At 40.9% G+C, this 18400-nt stretch overlaps 2 protein-coding genes across 5 annotated transcripts in view; one reads left to right on the forward strand and one right to left on the reverse strand.

The window, feature by feature from the left end:
* The window catches only part of stat6 (signal transducer and activator of transcription 6, interleukin-4 induced), a 231692-nt gene extending 213934 nt beyond the window's left edge, over positions 1-17758 (reverse strand). For 2 of the 4 annotated variants that reach the window (XM_060938425.1, XM_060938426.1), the window contains exon 1: positions 17646-17758. The gene's annotated coding sequence lies outside the window, so the exon portion shown is untranslated. Of the gene's footprint in view, positions 1-3358; positions 3455-17645 lie in introns of those variants that run through there. The other 2 variants (XM_060938423.1, XM_060938424.1) reach the window with 2 other exon arrangements.
* On the forward strand, positions 484-1995 carry LOC132895949 (E3 SUMO-protein ligase ZBED1-like). Its single transcript, XM_060936686.1, has one exon. The coding sequence runs from the start codon at positions 484-486 to the stop codon at positions 1993-1995; it is 1512 nt and encodes a 503-aa protein (XP_060792669.1).
* Positions 17759-18400: the final 642 nt, after the last annotated feature.

Below are 18400 nucleotides of genomic sequence, written 5' to 3' on the forward strand. Positions count from 1 at the left end.
TGATTTTCGAATAGTCGAATATTCGTGACGAGTTCGAATAATGAATAGTAATTTCGAATGCCGTTTTGGCTTACGTTACATTCCACTAAAAAAAAAAATGAGCGCGGAAAGGCGTTTCCTTGTTCCTAACATACTCTGTTGCATTAATTCGGCCAGAGGGTGCCGCTATCGTACAGTAAAGGTAGTCAAAATAACAGAAGAAGAATTGCAATTTGCAACATGCGGTGCGATGCAGAGATGCAGCAAGGTAGCAAAAGTTCCGTATGGTCCTCATTTACTTTGATAAATGAAAATGAAGTGGAATGCAACATCTGTCAGGTAAAGCTGGCATACCACAGATCAACCACCACCATGCACAACCACCTGAAAGCGAGACATCCAATAGAAGTGACTTCGGGCCAGCAGTCAGTTGCCGCTTTCATGGTGAGGTCATCTAAGTTGAATGCCGCCCGTGCCGAAAAAATATCAACTCTCCTCACTAAGATGATAGCTAAAGATATGCTGCCTGTTAGCTTTGTGGAAGGAGAAGGCTTTCGAGAGTTGATGAACTTTCTTGAGCCTGAATACAGAGTTCCATGTCGAAAAACAATCACTAGCAGGCTGGAAAAACTTCGTGATGAAAATGCAAGCATCCTACAAAGGAAATTAGCGAATGCCCATAAAGTGTCCATAACTACAGATTCGTGGACGGCGCTGACAACGGAATCCTATGTCACCATCACCTGCCATTACATGCTAGACTGGGAGATGCAGAGTGCTGTTCTGCAGACCAAAGCCATGCCCGAGAGACATACGGCTGAGAATCTCGCAAATGTACTGTCTAACGCGAGGGACCACTGGGGTCTCACTGGAAAAGTCATCGCGTGCGTGCATGATAACGCCAGTAACATGGTTCTAGCCAATTCCGACGCCGGGCTGGGGTGGGACTCGCAGCCTTGTTTTGCACACACTCTTCAACTGGCTACAAACGACGGTTTCAAACTGCAAAACATAAACCACGTCGTAAAAGCTGCCAATCATCTGGTGTCTCACTTCCATCATAGCACGGTGGCAACAGAAGCTCTGAAGCAAAAGCAACAGCTCCTAAACGTGCCTGCACACAAGTTAGTGCAAAGCTGCCGGACGAGATGGAATTCGATACATGACATGTTCGAGCGCTTGTTAGAACAGAGATGGGCTGTGTGCGCTGTCTTGTCAGACAGAAATGTCACCAAATTATCGGATGCGCGCACCCTGGAATTGGCCGATGATAGCTGGGGTGTGATGGAGGAAATTTTGCCTGTGCTGTACTCACTCAAATGCGCCACCACTGCGTTATGTGGAGAGTCGAATGTGTCGCTCTCTATGATTTTTCCAGTGGTTGCAAACCTACTGTCCAAACATCTCAAAGAACTCCCAGAAGAATCTTCCAAAGTCACCGATTTCAAAAAAGTGGTGTCTGCCTCATTGAAAGAGCGCCTTGCACCTGAAAATGCCAGCAGCGCACGCAAGGTCGCATACATTGCCTCATTTTTGGATCCCAGACACAAACACCTGAGGTTCGCAACTGACGAGGTGAGAAACACAGTGCAGGCCGAGGTGAGAAACCTTCTGTCCATGGCAGATGATGAAGAGGCCGGAGAGGCGGCGGAATCGCATGAAGGGCCCAGCGAACCGAAACATTCCCGAAAGGATGGCCCATTAACAGCAGCAATTGCTGTCATATTTGGCGAGGATTACAGCACAGAGAGGGCAACATGCGTGACTGAATTGACTCAGTACTGCCAGGATACATGCCCACCGCTCCACACTGACCCGATGACATGGTGGAAAGACAATCAACAGAAATACCCTCGCCTGGCAAAGTTGGCCAGCGCCTACCTGTGTGTGCCTGCAACGTCCGTGCCATCGGAGCGTGTGTTCTCCACAGCCGGTCTAATTGTCAATAGGCTGCGTACCCGTCTCCATCCCGACCACGTCGACATGTTAATTTTTTTGAACAAAAATATGTCTTAAGTTTATTCTGCTCTGACTGTTCGAATGCTTTCATTATCGTTTCCTAAACGGGCAGTTTCACCCGCGGTTCCTTCTAACAGACGAAAATAGTCGTGGCTGCATAGAAATGTACAATAAAATTGGAAGCCTATATTATTGTTTGATACTGTAGGCTATGTGAGGTGAATGGAAGTTTGTTTTTTGATGACTCATTAAACCGTTACCACTTTCACCCTGTCTGTCATGTGTGCGCGCGTTTGGGTGGGGCAGGCGGGGTTCTGTCGATTTTCGAATCGAATTTCGAATATCTTTTAGCGAATTTCGAATAGTGTTTTTGATCAAAAGTCACATCCCTAATGAGCATCAACAATACTTTTTTCTGAGGTCCTCAGAAATCTCCTTTGTTTGTGCCATGATGCACTTCCACAAACATGTGTTGTGAAGATCAGACTTTGATAGATCCCTGTTCTTTAAATAAAACAGGGTGCCCACTCACTCCTCATTGTCATCCCATTGATTGAAAACACCTGACTTTAATTTCACCTTCAAATTAACTGCTAATCCTAGAGGTTCACATACTTTTGCCACTCACAGATATGTAACACTGGATGATTTTCCTCAATAAATAAATGACCAAGTATTATATTTTTGTCTCGTTTGTTTAACTGGGTTCTCTTTATCTACTTTTAGGACTTGTGTGAAAATCTGATGATGTTTTAGGTCATATTTCTGCAGGAATATAGAAAATTCTAAAGGGTTCACAAACTTTCAAGCACCACTGTAACTCCTTTTTACCTTCCTGTCTGTACTCTTACCACTGTATATCTTACCACTATGTACATGGCGGCGGTCAATGACGCAAGCAATTTTGGTCACGTGGTTGGAAACGGAGAATAGTATAATATTATGGTCTAGCGTGACTTCTAGGTCAATTTGTTTGCATTTCTCTACAAAAATTATGCCAATACAGTATTAGAAAAGGAATCAAAATAAAGTAGTGGCTAGTTTATTGCCTGTTCATTTAAAACTATTTACCTGCTTATCTTCCATCTGTTTGAAGCGTGACACGGTATGCTGTCGTGTGGAATCCTACATCAGGCAGCGCCACCCTTGTTTTCGTCTCCTAATACATCTATTATTATTGTAATTCAGTACGACCACGCCCGGGGAAATAGCCCAATGGACTGATGTTACAACTTTAACGTTTTTTTAAGCTAAAGTCCGTCGTCTAGAACATCTTGTATTAACGTATAATGATGACATTTCATAACCTGGTAATTTCAAAATTTCCTGGTTAATCGCTTTAAAGTTTTCTGACATGGCCTGGTGAGAGAACGACTGTTTATATATAAACAAACATTCATGTTCTAGAACAGGAACTAACCTGAGGCTGGTCCACAACATGAAATGTAACTCTACACAGATTAAAAAAAAAAAGTAAGCATCCACACAAGCAAATTAAACTCCGTCAATCATGGTTGCGTGTGAGCTCATGAATGAGGAAGTGTGCAGCAGATCACACCTTCCTCCGAGTGTGTTATATTGCCTTGTGACAGCATGAGCAGCAGCTGGAAAAGATCACGCCTTAACCTCCTAAGGCCCAAGCTGTTTTTTTACATGCATTTTTTATTTCTCTTTGCTATTTGGGCTTATTAGAACCTGATTAGAATAAAAACTAAGCATCATCTTTTAATAAGATGTACTTTTAGAGAAAAAGTATGTCCACATATGTGGATTCTTGTTCCGAATTTCTAAAAAGTGCTGTCCACGCATGTGACCGCTAAGCCCTAGGAGGTTAAAGGAGAGCTGGCTGGTAGTGAGAATCGGCAAGTGATCAAATCGTAAAAAGTTTTTTTTTTTAACTAAGCAAATCTTCTTTACATGTTGCCTTGACCATGTTTCTCGGCAACATAAAACTAAGCGTTTATGTCTTCAGTGTGCAGGCGTGAAAGAAAGGGTATTCGTCCATCTTAAAAGAGTGTGCTCTCTGATGGCATGCACGCAAACAAAAACATCAAGCAACAAGAATGTTTCCTTTTTTAGCTTGTCCCTGCCAAATTGAATGTTGGCTGGCAGGATTTTTTGTATAATACCAGTTTATAGGTGTTTATTTTAAGAATAGGCAACCATTCATCATTAAGAACCAAGCCAGACTAGTGTCTGGTACACATGACATGTTCAGACCAAGTACACTGGCTGGTCTATTAAAGAAAAAAAGAAAAAAAAAGTAGGAATTCAGATTTGAACCTTAAATGTAGTCAATGAATCAATTGTGTTTGTTTGTTTGTTTGTTTGTTTGTTTTATAGTGCAATTCAGATGCTAATGTCATTAAAAAGTAACAGAAGCTTAACAGCAAACTAGTGCCATGGATCATATATTTTAAACAACTTAAATGTTGACAATAGCCAATTGTGAGCCTCGGTGGGCTCATACATAATGGATGTAAAAAGTCTACACGCCCATGTTAGAAGTGCAGTTTGAAAACAAGATCGAGCATGTCAGATCCTTTTTTCACAGTGACAAGACCAAGAACAGAAAGCCCAGACAAAATAGACAAAATAACAGTACAAAAACTTATCAGGTAGGCTGAGAAGAGACTATGGGAAGAATATCTGGCAAGTACTGCTCAATCCATGCACATGTCAACAATCTCATGTGTTTGCAACATGTGTGGGATATGGGGATCTGGTGGTTTACACACACACACACACACACACACACACAAAACATCCACACCTGCCTAAATATTTACATTGCAGTGTGTTATGAATTATGGTCTGATGAGACCAATTATTGCCCAAGAACACCATACCCATGGTGAAGCATGGGGGTGGTACCATCATGCTCTGGATTTGTTTCCTTTCAACTGGGGCTGGGGCTCTAGTCAAGTGAGAGACACACACAGATACTAATCTATTTTGGCACAAAATCTGCAGCCTTCTGTTAGACAGCTAACATATGTCAACCTATACGGAATGTCCGTATTTTATACGGATTTGATTCAATAAACGTAGTATACGGGCGTGCAAATAAAGTTATACGGATTCTTTAAAAAAACTTAAATATTTATTTAGAGCTATAATCAATTCCCACGATGATAAAAGAGCGCATAACATTTACAAATGTACTGTACACCACAGAAAGTACAGCCAGCCAGTAAAGAGTCTTATGAAATTGCGCGTTATCTTGTGGTAGCGAGACTTCGTTCCACTTCTGATCATGCGCACACCGCATTGCGAGAATCCCGCCAACCGTGAAGTAACATTTTGTTTGAAAAGCGTATTTCCACCTGAGCGACTTTCAATAGCGACTGAAAAGATTCTGAATGGGCACTCCGGCAAAGAAATTCAAAACACAATACAGCGATAGGTTTCTCCCTGAATAGAAGGACCTTTTCAATGGCATAATCCAACTGGCAGCCTCCAAAAACGACGAATACGCACACTGCACACTGTGTGTGCGTGACATCAAAGTTGCAGCATCGGGAGTGTATGATGTGAAAGAACATTTCAAATCGAAACTAAACATCAGTGGAATGCAAGCCAAAGGCAAAATCAGCCACTGATGACAGTATTTGCGTGCTCAAAAACTGATATGCCAACAACTGGAAAAGACAGAAAACACAAGGTAGTGGGAGTTTTAGTTCAAGTTAGGCAGTGCTCTGTTTACCCCACAGTAATGCTGACTGTGAGAGAGTTTTCTCTCAAGTCAGGAAGATACACACAGAGAGCAGAAAGAACCTGAATGCAGACACACTAACCTGGCCTACTGCAGTGTAAGATCAACACAGCTAGACACTTGCTGTGACATGCAGCCTAGTGAGGTATTGGTGCAGAGTGCTAAAAAAGCTGTCATGGAGTACAATTCAGAACATCAGAGTGACACTTTGTGTTTTTGTCAAACATTGGAGCTTTGTATTCATTCTGAAGGTTTATTGTTATTAATATTGAATAAAAAGTAACTGGGATATATCATTGTTAATTATCATTCAAATTTTAGGTAAATTACTTTAATTTGCATCTTATAAGGATTTTATAAGGGAAATAAGGATTTTGGAGGTTGGTTATACAGGTTTGATTGACCAAAGGCTGACATGTATGAGCTAATGATTTCACCTTCCAACAGGATAACAACCTAAAGCACAAATCCAAGTCAACAAAGGAATGGCTTTAGACGAAGGAGATTAATGTTTTGGAATAGCCTAGAATTTAATTCTCTTGAAAATCTGTTGAATGACTTGAAGAGGGCTGTGCAGAGGACATCTCCTTGCAATTTGACAGATCTGGAGCATTTTTTTTTCAAGGAACAATGGAATAAAACTGCTAAATCAAGATGCATCAAGTTGGTAGACTCTTACCTGAAAATTCTGAGTGCTGTAATAGACGAAAAACATGTTTTAAAATTATAAGTAAAAGGGTGTACATAGTTATGCAGCCTAGTTGATGTAAGCATGTTCTTTTTCTTTCCTTAAAATCTTTTGATTTTTTTTTCCCAGAATTTCGTTGACTGCTGCACCAAGAAATGATCTGAAATAATTTATCTTGGTTTCGTTTTTTACAACCCCAATTCAAAAAAAAAAAATCAGAATGCTGTGCAAACTGTAAATAAAAACAAAATATGATAATTTACAAATCACGGAAAGCCTATATTGCATTGAAAATAGTTCAAAGACAACATATCAAATATTGAACCTGAAAAATGTTATTGTTTTTTGTATACTCATTTTGAATTTGATGTCAGCAACATGTTTCAGAAAAGTTGGGACGGGGCAACGAAAGACTGAAAAAGTTGTGTCATGCTAAAAATAACTAATTTGGTTAATTGGCAACAGGTCAATAACATGATTGGGTATAAAAAGAGCATCCCAGAGAGGCGGAGTCTCTCAGAAGTAAAGACGGGGAGGAGTTCATCGCTCTGTGAAAGACTGCGTGGGCAAACAGTGCAACAATTTAAGAATAACGTTCCTCAAATGTAAAACTGCAAAGAATTTGGGGATCATATCATCTATGGTCCATAATATCATTAAAAGATTCAGAGAATCTGGAGAAATCTCTGCATGCAAGAGACAAGGCTGAAAACTGACATTGGATGCCTGTGATCTTCAGGCCCTCAGGAGACACTGCATTAAAAGCAGACATGTGTCTGTAGTGGAAATCGCTGTATAGGCTCAGGAACACTTCAGAAAACCATCGTCTGTGAAAACAGTTCATTACTGCATCCACAAATGCAAGTTAAAACCAGATATAAACAATATCCAGAAACACCGCCACTTTCTCTTAGCCCGAGCTCTTTTACGATGGACTGAGGCGAAGTGGAAAACTGTCCCGAGGTCTGACTAATCAAAAGTAGAAATTCTTTTTAGAAATCATGGACACCACGTCCTCCAGGCTAAAGAGGAGAGCGACCATCCGGCTTGTTATCAGTGCACAGTTCAAAAGCCAGCATCTGTGATGGTATGACGGTGCATTAGTAAACATGACATGGGTAGCTTGTACATCTGGGAAAGCATCATTAATGCTGAATGATATATACACGTTTCAGAGCTACCATCCAGACAAAATCTTTTTCAGGGAAGGCCTTCCTTCTTTCACCAAGACAATCCCAAACCGCTTTCTGCGCATATTAAAACTGCATGGCTCCATAGTAAAAGAGTCCGGGTGCTAAACTGGCCTGCCTGCAGTCCAGACCTGTCTCCTATTTAAAACATTTGGCACAAAATACAACAAAGGAGACCCCGACCTGTTGAGCAACTGAAATTGTATATCAGGCAAGAATGGGACGACATTTCTCTTTCAAAACTACAGTAATTGGTCTCCTCAGTTCCCAAATGTTTACAGTGTTGTTAAAAGTAGAGGTGATGAAATGAAACACAGTGGTAAAAAGTGGGCCCCGTCCCAACTTTTTCTGAAACGTGTTGCTGACATCAAATTCAAAAGGAACAAGTATTTTTCAAAAAACAAAAAAATTTCTCAGTTTCAACATTTGATATGTTGTCTTTGTACTATTTTCAATGAAATGTCAGGTTTCCATGATTTGCAAATTATCGCATTCTGTTTTTATTTACAGTTTGCACAGCGTCCCAACTTTTTTTGGAATTGGGGTTATATATCACAGAATCCTACCATGTTTACAGGACCATGTTAGAATTATATCCACTGTATGTGGTAGAGTGGTGGACTTCAAGTGTGTTGGAGGAAGCATATCTAAGGGCCTCTGCATGCTCTTGCGACAAGGCTTTCGCAGATAGCTTTTCGCAGACAGTTGTAATTTATCGTTGAGCGGGGAGTAATAGGCGTGCGCGATGTTATTCACCGCCACAACGCAAGGGGGCGCGAAGTCGCGAAATCGCTAGGAGTAGTTGGTGGGTGTGGTTAGTGGAGTGTTTATCCTCCGGTTACTTATAATGACTAGAACTGGAGTCGTATAGATGTACGTACTTCCTCACTTCCACGATCAACCGCTCTTCATGCTGCTCCATCTTTGCTCGTGTTTTTAAAAATGGCGGTAGTGAAAACAAACCAAACCGGGAAAGTAGGGAAGCGGAAGTGCATGTACAGCGGATGTAGAGTGGACCAATCAGAGCCCTCTTGTCTGCGACGCTGTCTGCGAGGCTTCTGCGGTGGTCACAATTTTTGGGAGGTGCGCGCAGAGCGTCTGCGAAGGGGGGGGCTACGCAGACGCCATCTGCGAGGACTGCGTTGTCAGCATAAATTGGCCTTTAGCCTTCGCCCTCCTCGGTTGTTAACTGTCATATGATATGGGTGATCAGGTTCATGGGTGGGAACTGGTATGTGACCAAATTGAGGAGGTATAATATGACAGGGGAAAATGTCCTGCATGGTTGATTACATTGCAGCTAAACTGAACATTGGTAGAAATTAGAGGCCCACAAACCATCCTTTTTTTTTTTATGTGAAGTAAACACATGGCAAAAATTCAATGGTAAATTCTGCTTCAATAAACCAAATCTCAACTACACCACACAACTGCTTTGTTTTCCATCATTCGTATGACGTGGCAGTAATGTTAGCAGCATAGCAAAAGCAAAGCACACAAGAACGTATCTCGGATGAATCATCAACAGATGCTTTTAGTGAGGGGAGTCCCAGAGAGATGCCAAAGGTGCAGCATTAGCACTTGGTTGCATGCCTCTGAGTGTATATTAATCACATGTTATAGCTTTGCTTTGTCATTAGTTGCATTCAAAGCTGGGAAAAATGATGACACAATATTAAAACATTGCTAGAAATCATCACAATCATTACAGTTTTCTGAGATAATGCTGTATCCCAATACAGTTTCTTTCACATAATATTACAATCAGATTTGAAGGTTTAAAGCAGCTTATTTGATGTTAACATTTTGTACCGGATCTTCATATATCTCAGAAGTGTCTTCAAATATCAGGATTTGTTTTTTCACATCACCCAGTCCTAGTTGCAATGCAAAACACATGTTGTGATGAAATTCTATACTGTTGTTCCATGTTGTACCACATGAAAAGCAGAAACGATAACTGATAGATGCAAATCCCAAGGTCCACACCTGACATAGCTGCCTTACATGCATTCAACTTTGCATACAGTGGTGCTTGAAAGTTTGTGAACCCTTTAAATTTTCTATATTTCTGCATAAATATGACCTAAAACATCAGATTTTCACTCAAGTTCTAAAAGTAGATAAAGAGAGCCCAGTTAAACAAATGAGACAAAAATATTATACTTCATCATTTATTTATTGAGGAAAATGAGCCAATATTACATATCTGTGAGTGGCAAAAGTATGTGAACCTTTGCTTTCAGTATCTGGTGTGACCCCCTTGTGCAGCAATAACTGCAACTAAACGTTTCCGGTAACTGTTGATCAGTCCTGCACACCAGCTTGGAGGAATTTTAGCCCATTCCTCCGTACAGAACAGCTTCAACTCTGGGATGTTGGTGGGTTTCCTCACATGAACTGCTCGCTTCAGGTCCTTCCACAACGTTTCCATTGGATTAAGGTCAGGACTTTGACTTGGCCATTCCAAAACATTAACTTTATTCTTCTTTAACCATCCTTTGGTAGAACGACTTGAGTGCTTAGGGTTGTTGTCTTGCTGCATGACCCACCTTCTCTTGAGCTTCAGTTCATGGACAGATGTCCTGACATTTTCCTTTAGAATTCGCTGGTATAATACAGAATTCATTGTTCCATCAATGATGGCAAGCCGTCCTGGCCCAGATGCAGCAAAACAGGCCCAAACCATGATACTACCACCACCATGTTTCACAGATTGGATAAGGTTCTTATGCTGGAATGCAGTGTTTTCCTTTCTCCAAACATAATGCTTCTCATTTAAACCAAAAAGTTCTATTTTGGTCTCATCCATCCACAAAACATTTTTCCAATAGCCTTCTGGCTTGTCCACGTGATCTTTCGCAAACTGCAGATGAACAGCAATGTTCTTTTTGGAGAGCAGTGGCTTTCTCCTGGCAACCTTGCCATGCACACCATTGTTGTTCGGTGTTCTCCTGATGGTGGACTCATGAACATTAACATTAGTCAATGTGAGAGAGACCTTCAGTTGCTTAGAAGTTACCCTGGGGTCCTTTGTGACCTCACCGACTATTACACGCCTTGCTCTTGGAGTGATCTTTGTTGGTCGACCACTCCTGGGGAGGGTAACAATGGTCTTGAATTTCCCCCATTTGTACACAATCTGTCTGACTGTGGATTGGTGGAGTCCAAACTCTTTAGAGATGGTTCTGTAACCTTTTCCAGCCTGATGAGCATCAACAACGCTTTTTCTGAGGTCCTCAGAAATCTCCTTTGTCCGTGCCATGATACACTTCCACAAACATGTGTTGTGAAGATCAGACTTTGATAGATCCCTGTTCTTTAAATAAAACAGGGTGCCCACTCACACCTGATTGTCATCCCATTGATTGAAAACACCTGACTCTAATTTCACCTTCAAATTAACTGCTAATCCTAGAGGTTCACATACTTTTGCTATTCACAGATATGTAATATTGGATCATTTTCCTCAGTAAATAAATGACCAAGTGTAATATTTTTGTCTCATTTGTTTAACTGGGTTCTCTTTATCTACTTTTAGGACTTGTGTGAAAATCTGATGATGTTTTAGGTCATATTTATGCAGAAATATAGACAATTCTAAAGGGTTCACAAACTTTCAAGCACCACTGTACATATGTTGTTTCAATATAAGCACCTGTTTTAGAGTTTTAAAGTTATTTGAATAGAACAGTTTGCTGAATCTCAGCATAAACATATTTAATAGAATCCATAATGTGAACGCGTATAGAAAAAAGGAATGTACAGTATGGGGTAATCATCTACTATCATCCACATTTCTGTACAACGTATAGTAGTATATTTAGGATTTTTTGCAATGTGAAAGTACATGTAATGTGATGCATGATGCTATATAGATAATGATGAGTTTGTTCTTAGTCAAGCTGAACCACTTAAAATATGCTCAGGGTTTTGATGAATAAATAGCAGAAAAAAGAAAGCAGAAGGAATTTTTTTTTTTTTATAAATTATGGAAACCTGAGAGTAAGTTGGACTTAATCAATATTCTAGTATGCTCCCAAAGACGTGCTTAAAATGTTTGAAATGCCATCATGTTATATAACATTTAACATGCACTCATATTGTATTACACCCAAAACGTTATTATTACAAACAACTGCAGATGCTTTGCCCAAATTTGGCACGAAGTTGTTACAGTTGACAAATTTTGAGCGTCGGGCATGAATGAACATCAGGAAGAACAAATAAGCCTTGTAGTGTGACATAATCAGATAACAGAGATATGGTACTGTATATGGGACACCCAGAGACACCATGAGGAACAGTCGAGTATGTCAGAATGTTTTGCTTTTGTATTTTCTCACTAATACCCCTTTTCCACCAAAGCAGTTCCAGGGCTGGTTCGGGGCCAGTGCTTAGTTTGGAACCGGGTTTTCTGTTTCCACTGACAAAGAACTGGCTCTGGGGCCAGAAAAACCGGTTCCAGACTAGCACCAACTCTCTGCTGGGCCAGAGGAAAGACCCGCTTACGTCAGTGGGGGGGCGGAGTTGTTGAGACCAACAACAATAACAAGACCGTGAAAGATCGCCATTTTTAAGCGACGAGAAGCAGCAGCTGTACAAATGCGAAGTCATCCATTATTATTATTGCTGTTGTTGTTGCTGCTGCTGCTTCTTCTGTGTTGTTTTTGCTTCGATATTCGCGCCAAGGTTTATGCAAACGTAGCGACGTAACTGACGTATATAACGACGTAACTGACGTATACAGCGACGTAATGATGTGGCTTCCCTTAGCACCGCGAGCTATGGAAAAGCAAACTGGTTCTCAGCTGGCTCGCAAGTTGAACGAGTTGTGAACCAGCACCAGCACTGGCCCCGAACCAGCCCTGGAACTGATTTGGTGGAAAAGGGGCATAAGTTTGACGACTCCTACGCTCTGTTGCTTTGATTGACAAGCTCATACTTGACGACATGTGAGGACGTGAACAACGACTGGTCGGAATCAAACTTGTCTTGTTGCCAGTCTCCTGACCAAGACATGGATGGCAAGAACTTATGGCACTGATAGGATTGCCGAATCTGACATGGTGACCGTTGTGAAAGCCAAAAACATCGTGTGATTGTGGAGTGGATCCAGTCATAAGAGCAAATATCAGATCAGAAATACTCGAAGTGGATACTTTCCCAAACTGGTGACTGAAATGTATAAACTGCTATCTTAATGCTACATGACATTTCATGTCCACAGATATACTTTGATAAAGAGTCAAAACAGTTAGATCAGGTCCTGATACCAACCCACTATATTTGGGCTTAAGTTCTGTGACCTTTATTGGACAATTCTTGGTCAGTTGTTGGCATTAAAGGTGCTTTCTGTTCACCACAAAAAAAGTCTCAAGTACACTGAATAAACTGACCTCAAGTCAGGCAAAGCTGGCAGGCTTTGTGTCTTTATAAAAGCTAGTCCTCTGAGCAGTCATGTATCCTAATAATGCAGCGTTCAATATTGAAAACAGTCTGTTTTTTGCTGTACAGATGTGTAGTATGAAGTGCAGGATAAACCAGATCATGGTTTAGAGATTAGATTAGATTAGATTAGATTAGATTAGATTAGATTAGATTAGATTAGATTAGATTAGATTAGATTAGATTAGATAAAACTTTATTGATCCCTTTGGGAGGGTTCCCTCAGGGAAATTAAGATTCCAGCAGCATCATTACAGATAAACAGAGAAAAGAAATAGAGGAAAACTTCTAGATAAATTAAAATAAATTAAGTATTTACATATACAAATATAAAAAGAATAAGATATGGGGAAGAGAGGAAGGGGGGAAGAGGAGAAGGAGAAAAAAGGGGGGGGCGGCAGGGCTGTAACTACCATTGAGGACACCGAGGTCATGTCCTCGGCATTTTTTCCCACGGTATTTTTTTTTTCACTCAGAAATGTGAAATTAATATATGATGAAAATCGTTCTGACTTTGATCGGTGGAAAATTCTAAATTCAGCTTGCATCCCCCTGTTCTCATTTGTTTGTCTAAAAATAAAGTCCACATAATCATTTTTAAACGAAGCTGAAATATCCGACATTGGAAACATTTCATATTAGGCAGCCTCGCGATAGTCAGCTAAGCACCACGGGATATACAAGAGCTGAGACATGTTCTCATCAAGGTCCGACTCCGCAGCCAGTCAGTTTGTCAATTAGTCGTGGAATCTGAAAATTGGCATAAGATGAAGAAGTCTACTACACTAAAACAAACCAAACTCAGCTTTGGAAAGTCAACAAGTGAGAGAAAAAGAAAGAGGGAAGAAGGTGAGTTAATTTTGCCAGTCCGGAATCAGGCCCGGCGCCATGGGGGGGGCGAAAGGGGGCGTCGCCCCCTCGTGGCTACAGCCCCGCCCCCTCAACGGAGACTCAGATCACTTAATTGTTTTCTTATGAAAATATAATGTATTATAGACGTATTAATAATTTGTATTATCAAATACGAAATATTAAGTGGTTGCGCATTGCACAAAAATACATTTCACATAAATCACTACTAAAACTGGCACAGTAGAACAAATCTGATTGGTTGTTATGATTCTTACGTTGCAATCATAGAATTCAACTGTATTAAGGTAGGATTATTTCAAAAAGCCTGAATTTAATATTAACCCTGTTTTAGACATATGTATCAATCCTAACTACTGGGGACTAGTTATTGTGGGTGTATGTGTGAAATGCTGACACAGCCGCGCACACACAGACCTGTGATAAGGACAAGGGTCGTGCGGGCGGGCGGGGGTTTTACATGCACACTTACAAGTGCACTGTCTCTGCAATATGCAGTCAGTTTACAGGAGTAGTCTTTCCCCCACTGAATTAAACGAATTCAATCACAATATTGTGAATCCATTTTCTTTCTTTGTAGGCTAAGTTTATCTCCGTTTATGTTGGTGTATGTGTTCATATATGGTCCGCTTTGTGCGCAAATAGCGTAAGAATATGTGTCGTTGACGTCACCCCCCATGCAGCGGGGGTGAAAATTCATCACTTCAGAGTGTTTAGTCCCCTACATGCCTAAACTGGGATCGCGGATTAAGTGGTTAGCGTTGACTCGGTGCGAGTCAGGAAGGCTATTACTGGTGCAGCCGCGGGGTCTGTTGATTTTTTTAAATTATGATTTTGGCCGCCGAGCCAAGTACCTTAGACTTGCATTGACGTTTTGTTTTCATGCCGCGGAGCTATTTGTATGTATTTTAAATGTAAAGGACTTGCCTGTAGGTTTGTGTGTGTTGTTTTATGTTTGGCATCTTTCTGGTTGTAACGCGTGTCTGTGAGAAAATTGGAGGGGAGGGTTAACAGGTGGGCACGGGGGTTGATAAAGCGCAACTGCCCTGGTAATATGCCACATGATTTTCCCGGACTAAAGCAACCTTCGGGGCCGTGGTTTTGTGGTTGGCGCAGTTAATTGTTTGAAACACGTTGTCAGACCGCCATCACTACTACACACTATATGAAAAAATATTTGCCCCCTTGAGATTTCTAATTGCCCCCTTAGTAAACTGTTCCTGGCGCCGGGCCTGTCCGGAAGGCTTATGATCATTAACAGTGCAATTTTAATTAGCATTTCAAGCAATAACAGTCGAAGCCACTTAGCTAGATAGGATTTTCGTTTTCCAGGCGGCACAAACTTTTTTATTCTCTCTTTCGATTTGATTTGGTGCGTTTCAGATCAGAAAAGGCTGGACAGTCGTGACCTGTTGTTTATGAAGTTATTGGGTGCTGACGAGACTTGAGCTATTTTGCTAACTTACCAGACTATAGGCTAACGTGAACACAAGACACTATTGTTTTGATCATTGGTTGTATTCTCGAACGGAAATGAAAACGGGTAGCAAACTTATTATGTTCACATTTTATTTACAACATGATGTACCGCCTCTGACTGCTTTCTGTCAATCATGAACAGCCCAGCCGCGTTCACAGCTCCTCCTCCGATCAGCAGCTGGAGATGAGCCTCCTCTCGGGAAGTCTTGTCCCGCCCCTCTTATTGACTCCCATCTCCAGTGAGGCTCAGTCTCCGAATGTAGCGTTTTAGTCGGTTTTGTCCAATAACCGTCTAGTATTTTGCTATTGAAAAGGGCATATATTTTTTAAAAAGCAATTGAAGTCCATTCAGGCTCGGCTAGATTGCGTTGTCACTCTCACTCACTCACTCACTCACTCACTCACTCTCTCTCACTCTCTCTCTCTCACTCACACACACAGAATACTTTTGTGATCGTGCAGTTTTGAAATTGTTAAAATAAACATGTTCACCTACATGTTCATCTTGTTGGGCTTGTGATTTTGACTCGTTTCTAAAATGTATGAAAAGTCACCATATTAGGACATTTTTTTTTTTTGGCAAATAAGATGTTTTGCAATGTTTGACCTTGGTATTTGAAAAATCCTGGTTATGGCCCTGGGGGGCGGCAGGAGAGATATTGCACATTGTCCAGTTTATCTAAAGTACACTTAATAAACTGATCTCAAGTCAGGTAAAAGTCTCAGACCTTGTGCCTTTTTATAAGCTTTATTTTTATTTTTTCCTCTGACTATACTGAATAAATGACTAGTCATGTATCCTACTAATGCAGCGTTCAATACTGAAAACAGTCTATTTTTGCTGTACAGATGTGTAGCATGAAGTGCAGGATAAACCAAATCATGGTTTATCTAAAGTACACTTAATAAACTGATCCCAAGTCAGGTAAAAGTCTCAGACCTTGTGCCTTTTTATAAGCTTTTTTTTTTATTTTTTCCTCTGACTATACTGAATAAATGACTAGTCATGTATCCTACTAATGCAGCATTCAATACTGAAAACAGTCTATTTTTGCTGTACAGATGTGCAGTATGAAGTGCAGGATAAACCAGATTATGGCTTATCTAAAGTACACTTAATAAACTGACCTCAAGTCAGGTAAAAGTCTCAGACCTTGTGCCTTTTTATAAGCTTTTACTCTGACTGTACTGAATAAATGACTCATCATGTATCCTACTAATGCAGTGTTCAATACTGAAAATGGTCTATTTTTTGCTGTACAGATGTGTAGTATGAAGTGCAGGATAAACCAAATCATGGTTTATCTAAAGTACACTTAATAAACTGACCTCAAGTCAGGTAAAAGTCTCAGACCTTGTGCCTTTTTATAAGCTTTTCTTTTATTTTTTCCTCTGACTATACTGAATAAATGACTAGTCATGTATCCTACTAATGCAGTGTTCAATACCGAAAACAGTCTATTTTTGCTGTACAGATGTGTAGTATGAAGTGCAGGATAAACCAAATCATGGTTTATCTAAAGTACACTTAATAAACTGACCTCAAGTCAGGTAAAGCTCTCAGACCTTGTGCCTTTTTATAAGCTTTTTTTAAATTATTTTTTCCTCTGACTATACTGAATAAACGACTCGTCATGTATCCTACTAATGCAGCGTTCAATACTGAAAACAGTCTATTTTTTGCTGTGCTAAACAACATCCTGAAATGCAGGATAAACAAAGTCCTGTATAAAAGCTGGGTGGGACTCGGAGAGAAAGAAATACAGAGAACCTACAGCACATGTAGTTGAGAGGGAACAGAAAGTAGTCAGTGCTGTCAGTTTCTCTAAAAACGACTTGTTTCATGGTAAGGTACAAATGACTCCCTAACGCTCCGACTTCAGGCCCTGTTACAGTAAACTGGTGACAGTTCAGTAAACTTCACAGCCGTTTAGTGTAAAGATCTGTCAGGTTTCCATTTCACGAAAAGATCATCATTCCGAAAACGGCCTGTTTTTTGAGGCCTGTCTTTCTCATCAGCGTCATCTCAAAGGGTTTAGTTAAAGTGAAGTCGCTTTAATGTAAACAAGCTGAACTTACATAACTGCAATACAGCAAAATAAACACGTGTTTATCAGTGTTGTGAGTGTTTGTCGCTGGTGTCATCGCTCTTATAAAACCAGTCGAGCTTTAATACGAGCAAAACGCGTCGGTAGGTCCGTGTTTTAGCTTTTTCCCCTTTATTATGGAGTCTGTTTTTACTGTACAGAGTGAAATAAATGCCTGGATATTCTGCAAAGAGAAAATGAAGAGAAAATTGTGTCCTTGTTAAACTTACCTTTGGTTGTCGCCAGTTCTTAAAAGCATGTAAGAGAAATAAGAAGTGTGTGTGTGTGTGTGTGTGTGTGTGTGAGTGAGAGAGCTCCTTCCGTGTGTGTGTGTGTGTGTTGTTTCCCTTTCCAACTAGGCTCTACTTTCACTTTCCTGTCAATGGCACATTCAAGAGCTCATTCTGCCACCCACAGGACACACACACACACACACACACCTATGGGTTGTTTTACAATCAGGGTACGCAAGCTAAAAATCACATTTAACACTTATTATCTTCAATATCAAAAGGCTTGACTAAATACACTACCGTTCAAAAGTTTGGGGTCACCCAGACAATTTTGTGTTTTCCATGAAAAGTCACACTTTTATTTACCACCATAAGTTGTAAAATGGGCGGCACGGTGAGCGCTGTCGCCTCACAGCAAGAAGGTCCTGGGTTCGAGCCCCGTGGCCGGTGAGGGCCTTTCTGTGTGGAGTTTGCATGTTCTCCCCGTGTCCGTGTGGGTTTCCTCCGGGTGCTCCGGTTTCCCCCACAGTCCAAAGACATGCAGGTTAGGTTAACTGGTGACTCTAAATTGAGCGTAGGTGTGAATGTGAGTGTGAATGGTTGTCTGTGTCTATGTGTCAGCCCTGTGATGACCTGGCGACTTGTCCAGGGTGTACCCCGCCTTTCGCCCGTAGTCAGCTGGGATAGGCTCCAGCTTGCCTGCGACCCTGTAGAAGGATAAAGCGGCTAGAGATAATGAGATGAGGTGAGAT

This window comes from Neoarius graeffei, chromosome 13 (assembly GCF_027579695.1).
Source record: "Neoarius graeffei isolate fNeoGra1 chromosome 13, fNeoGra1.pri, whole genome shotgun sequence".
Lineage (NCBI taxonomy): Eukaryota > Metazoa > Chordata > Actinopteri > Siluriformes > Ariidae > Neoarius > Neoarius graeffei.

What these genes read in the sequence shown, in the direction of transcription:
- LOC132895949 (XM_060936686.1), top strand. Translation starts at nt 484, where the DNA reads ATGATAGCTAAAGATATGCTGCCTGTTAGCTTTGTGGAAGGAGAAGGC.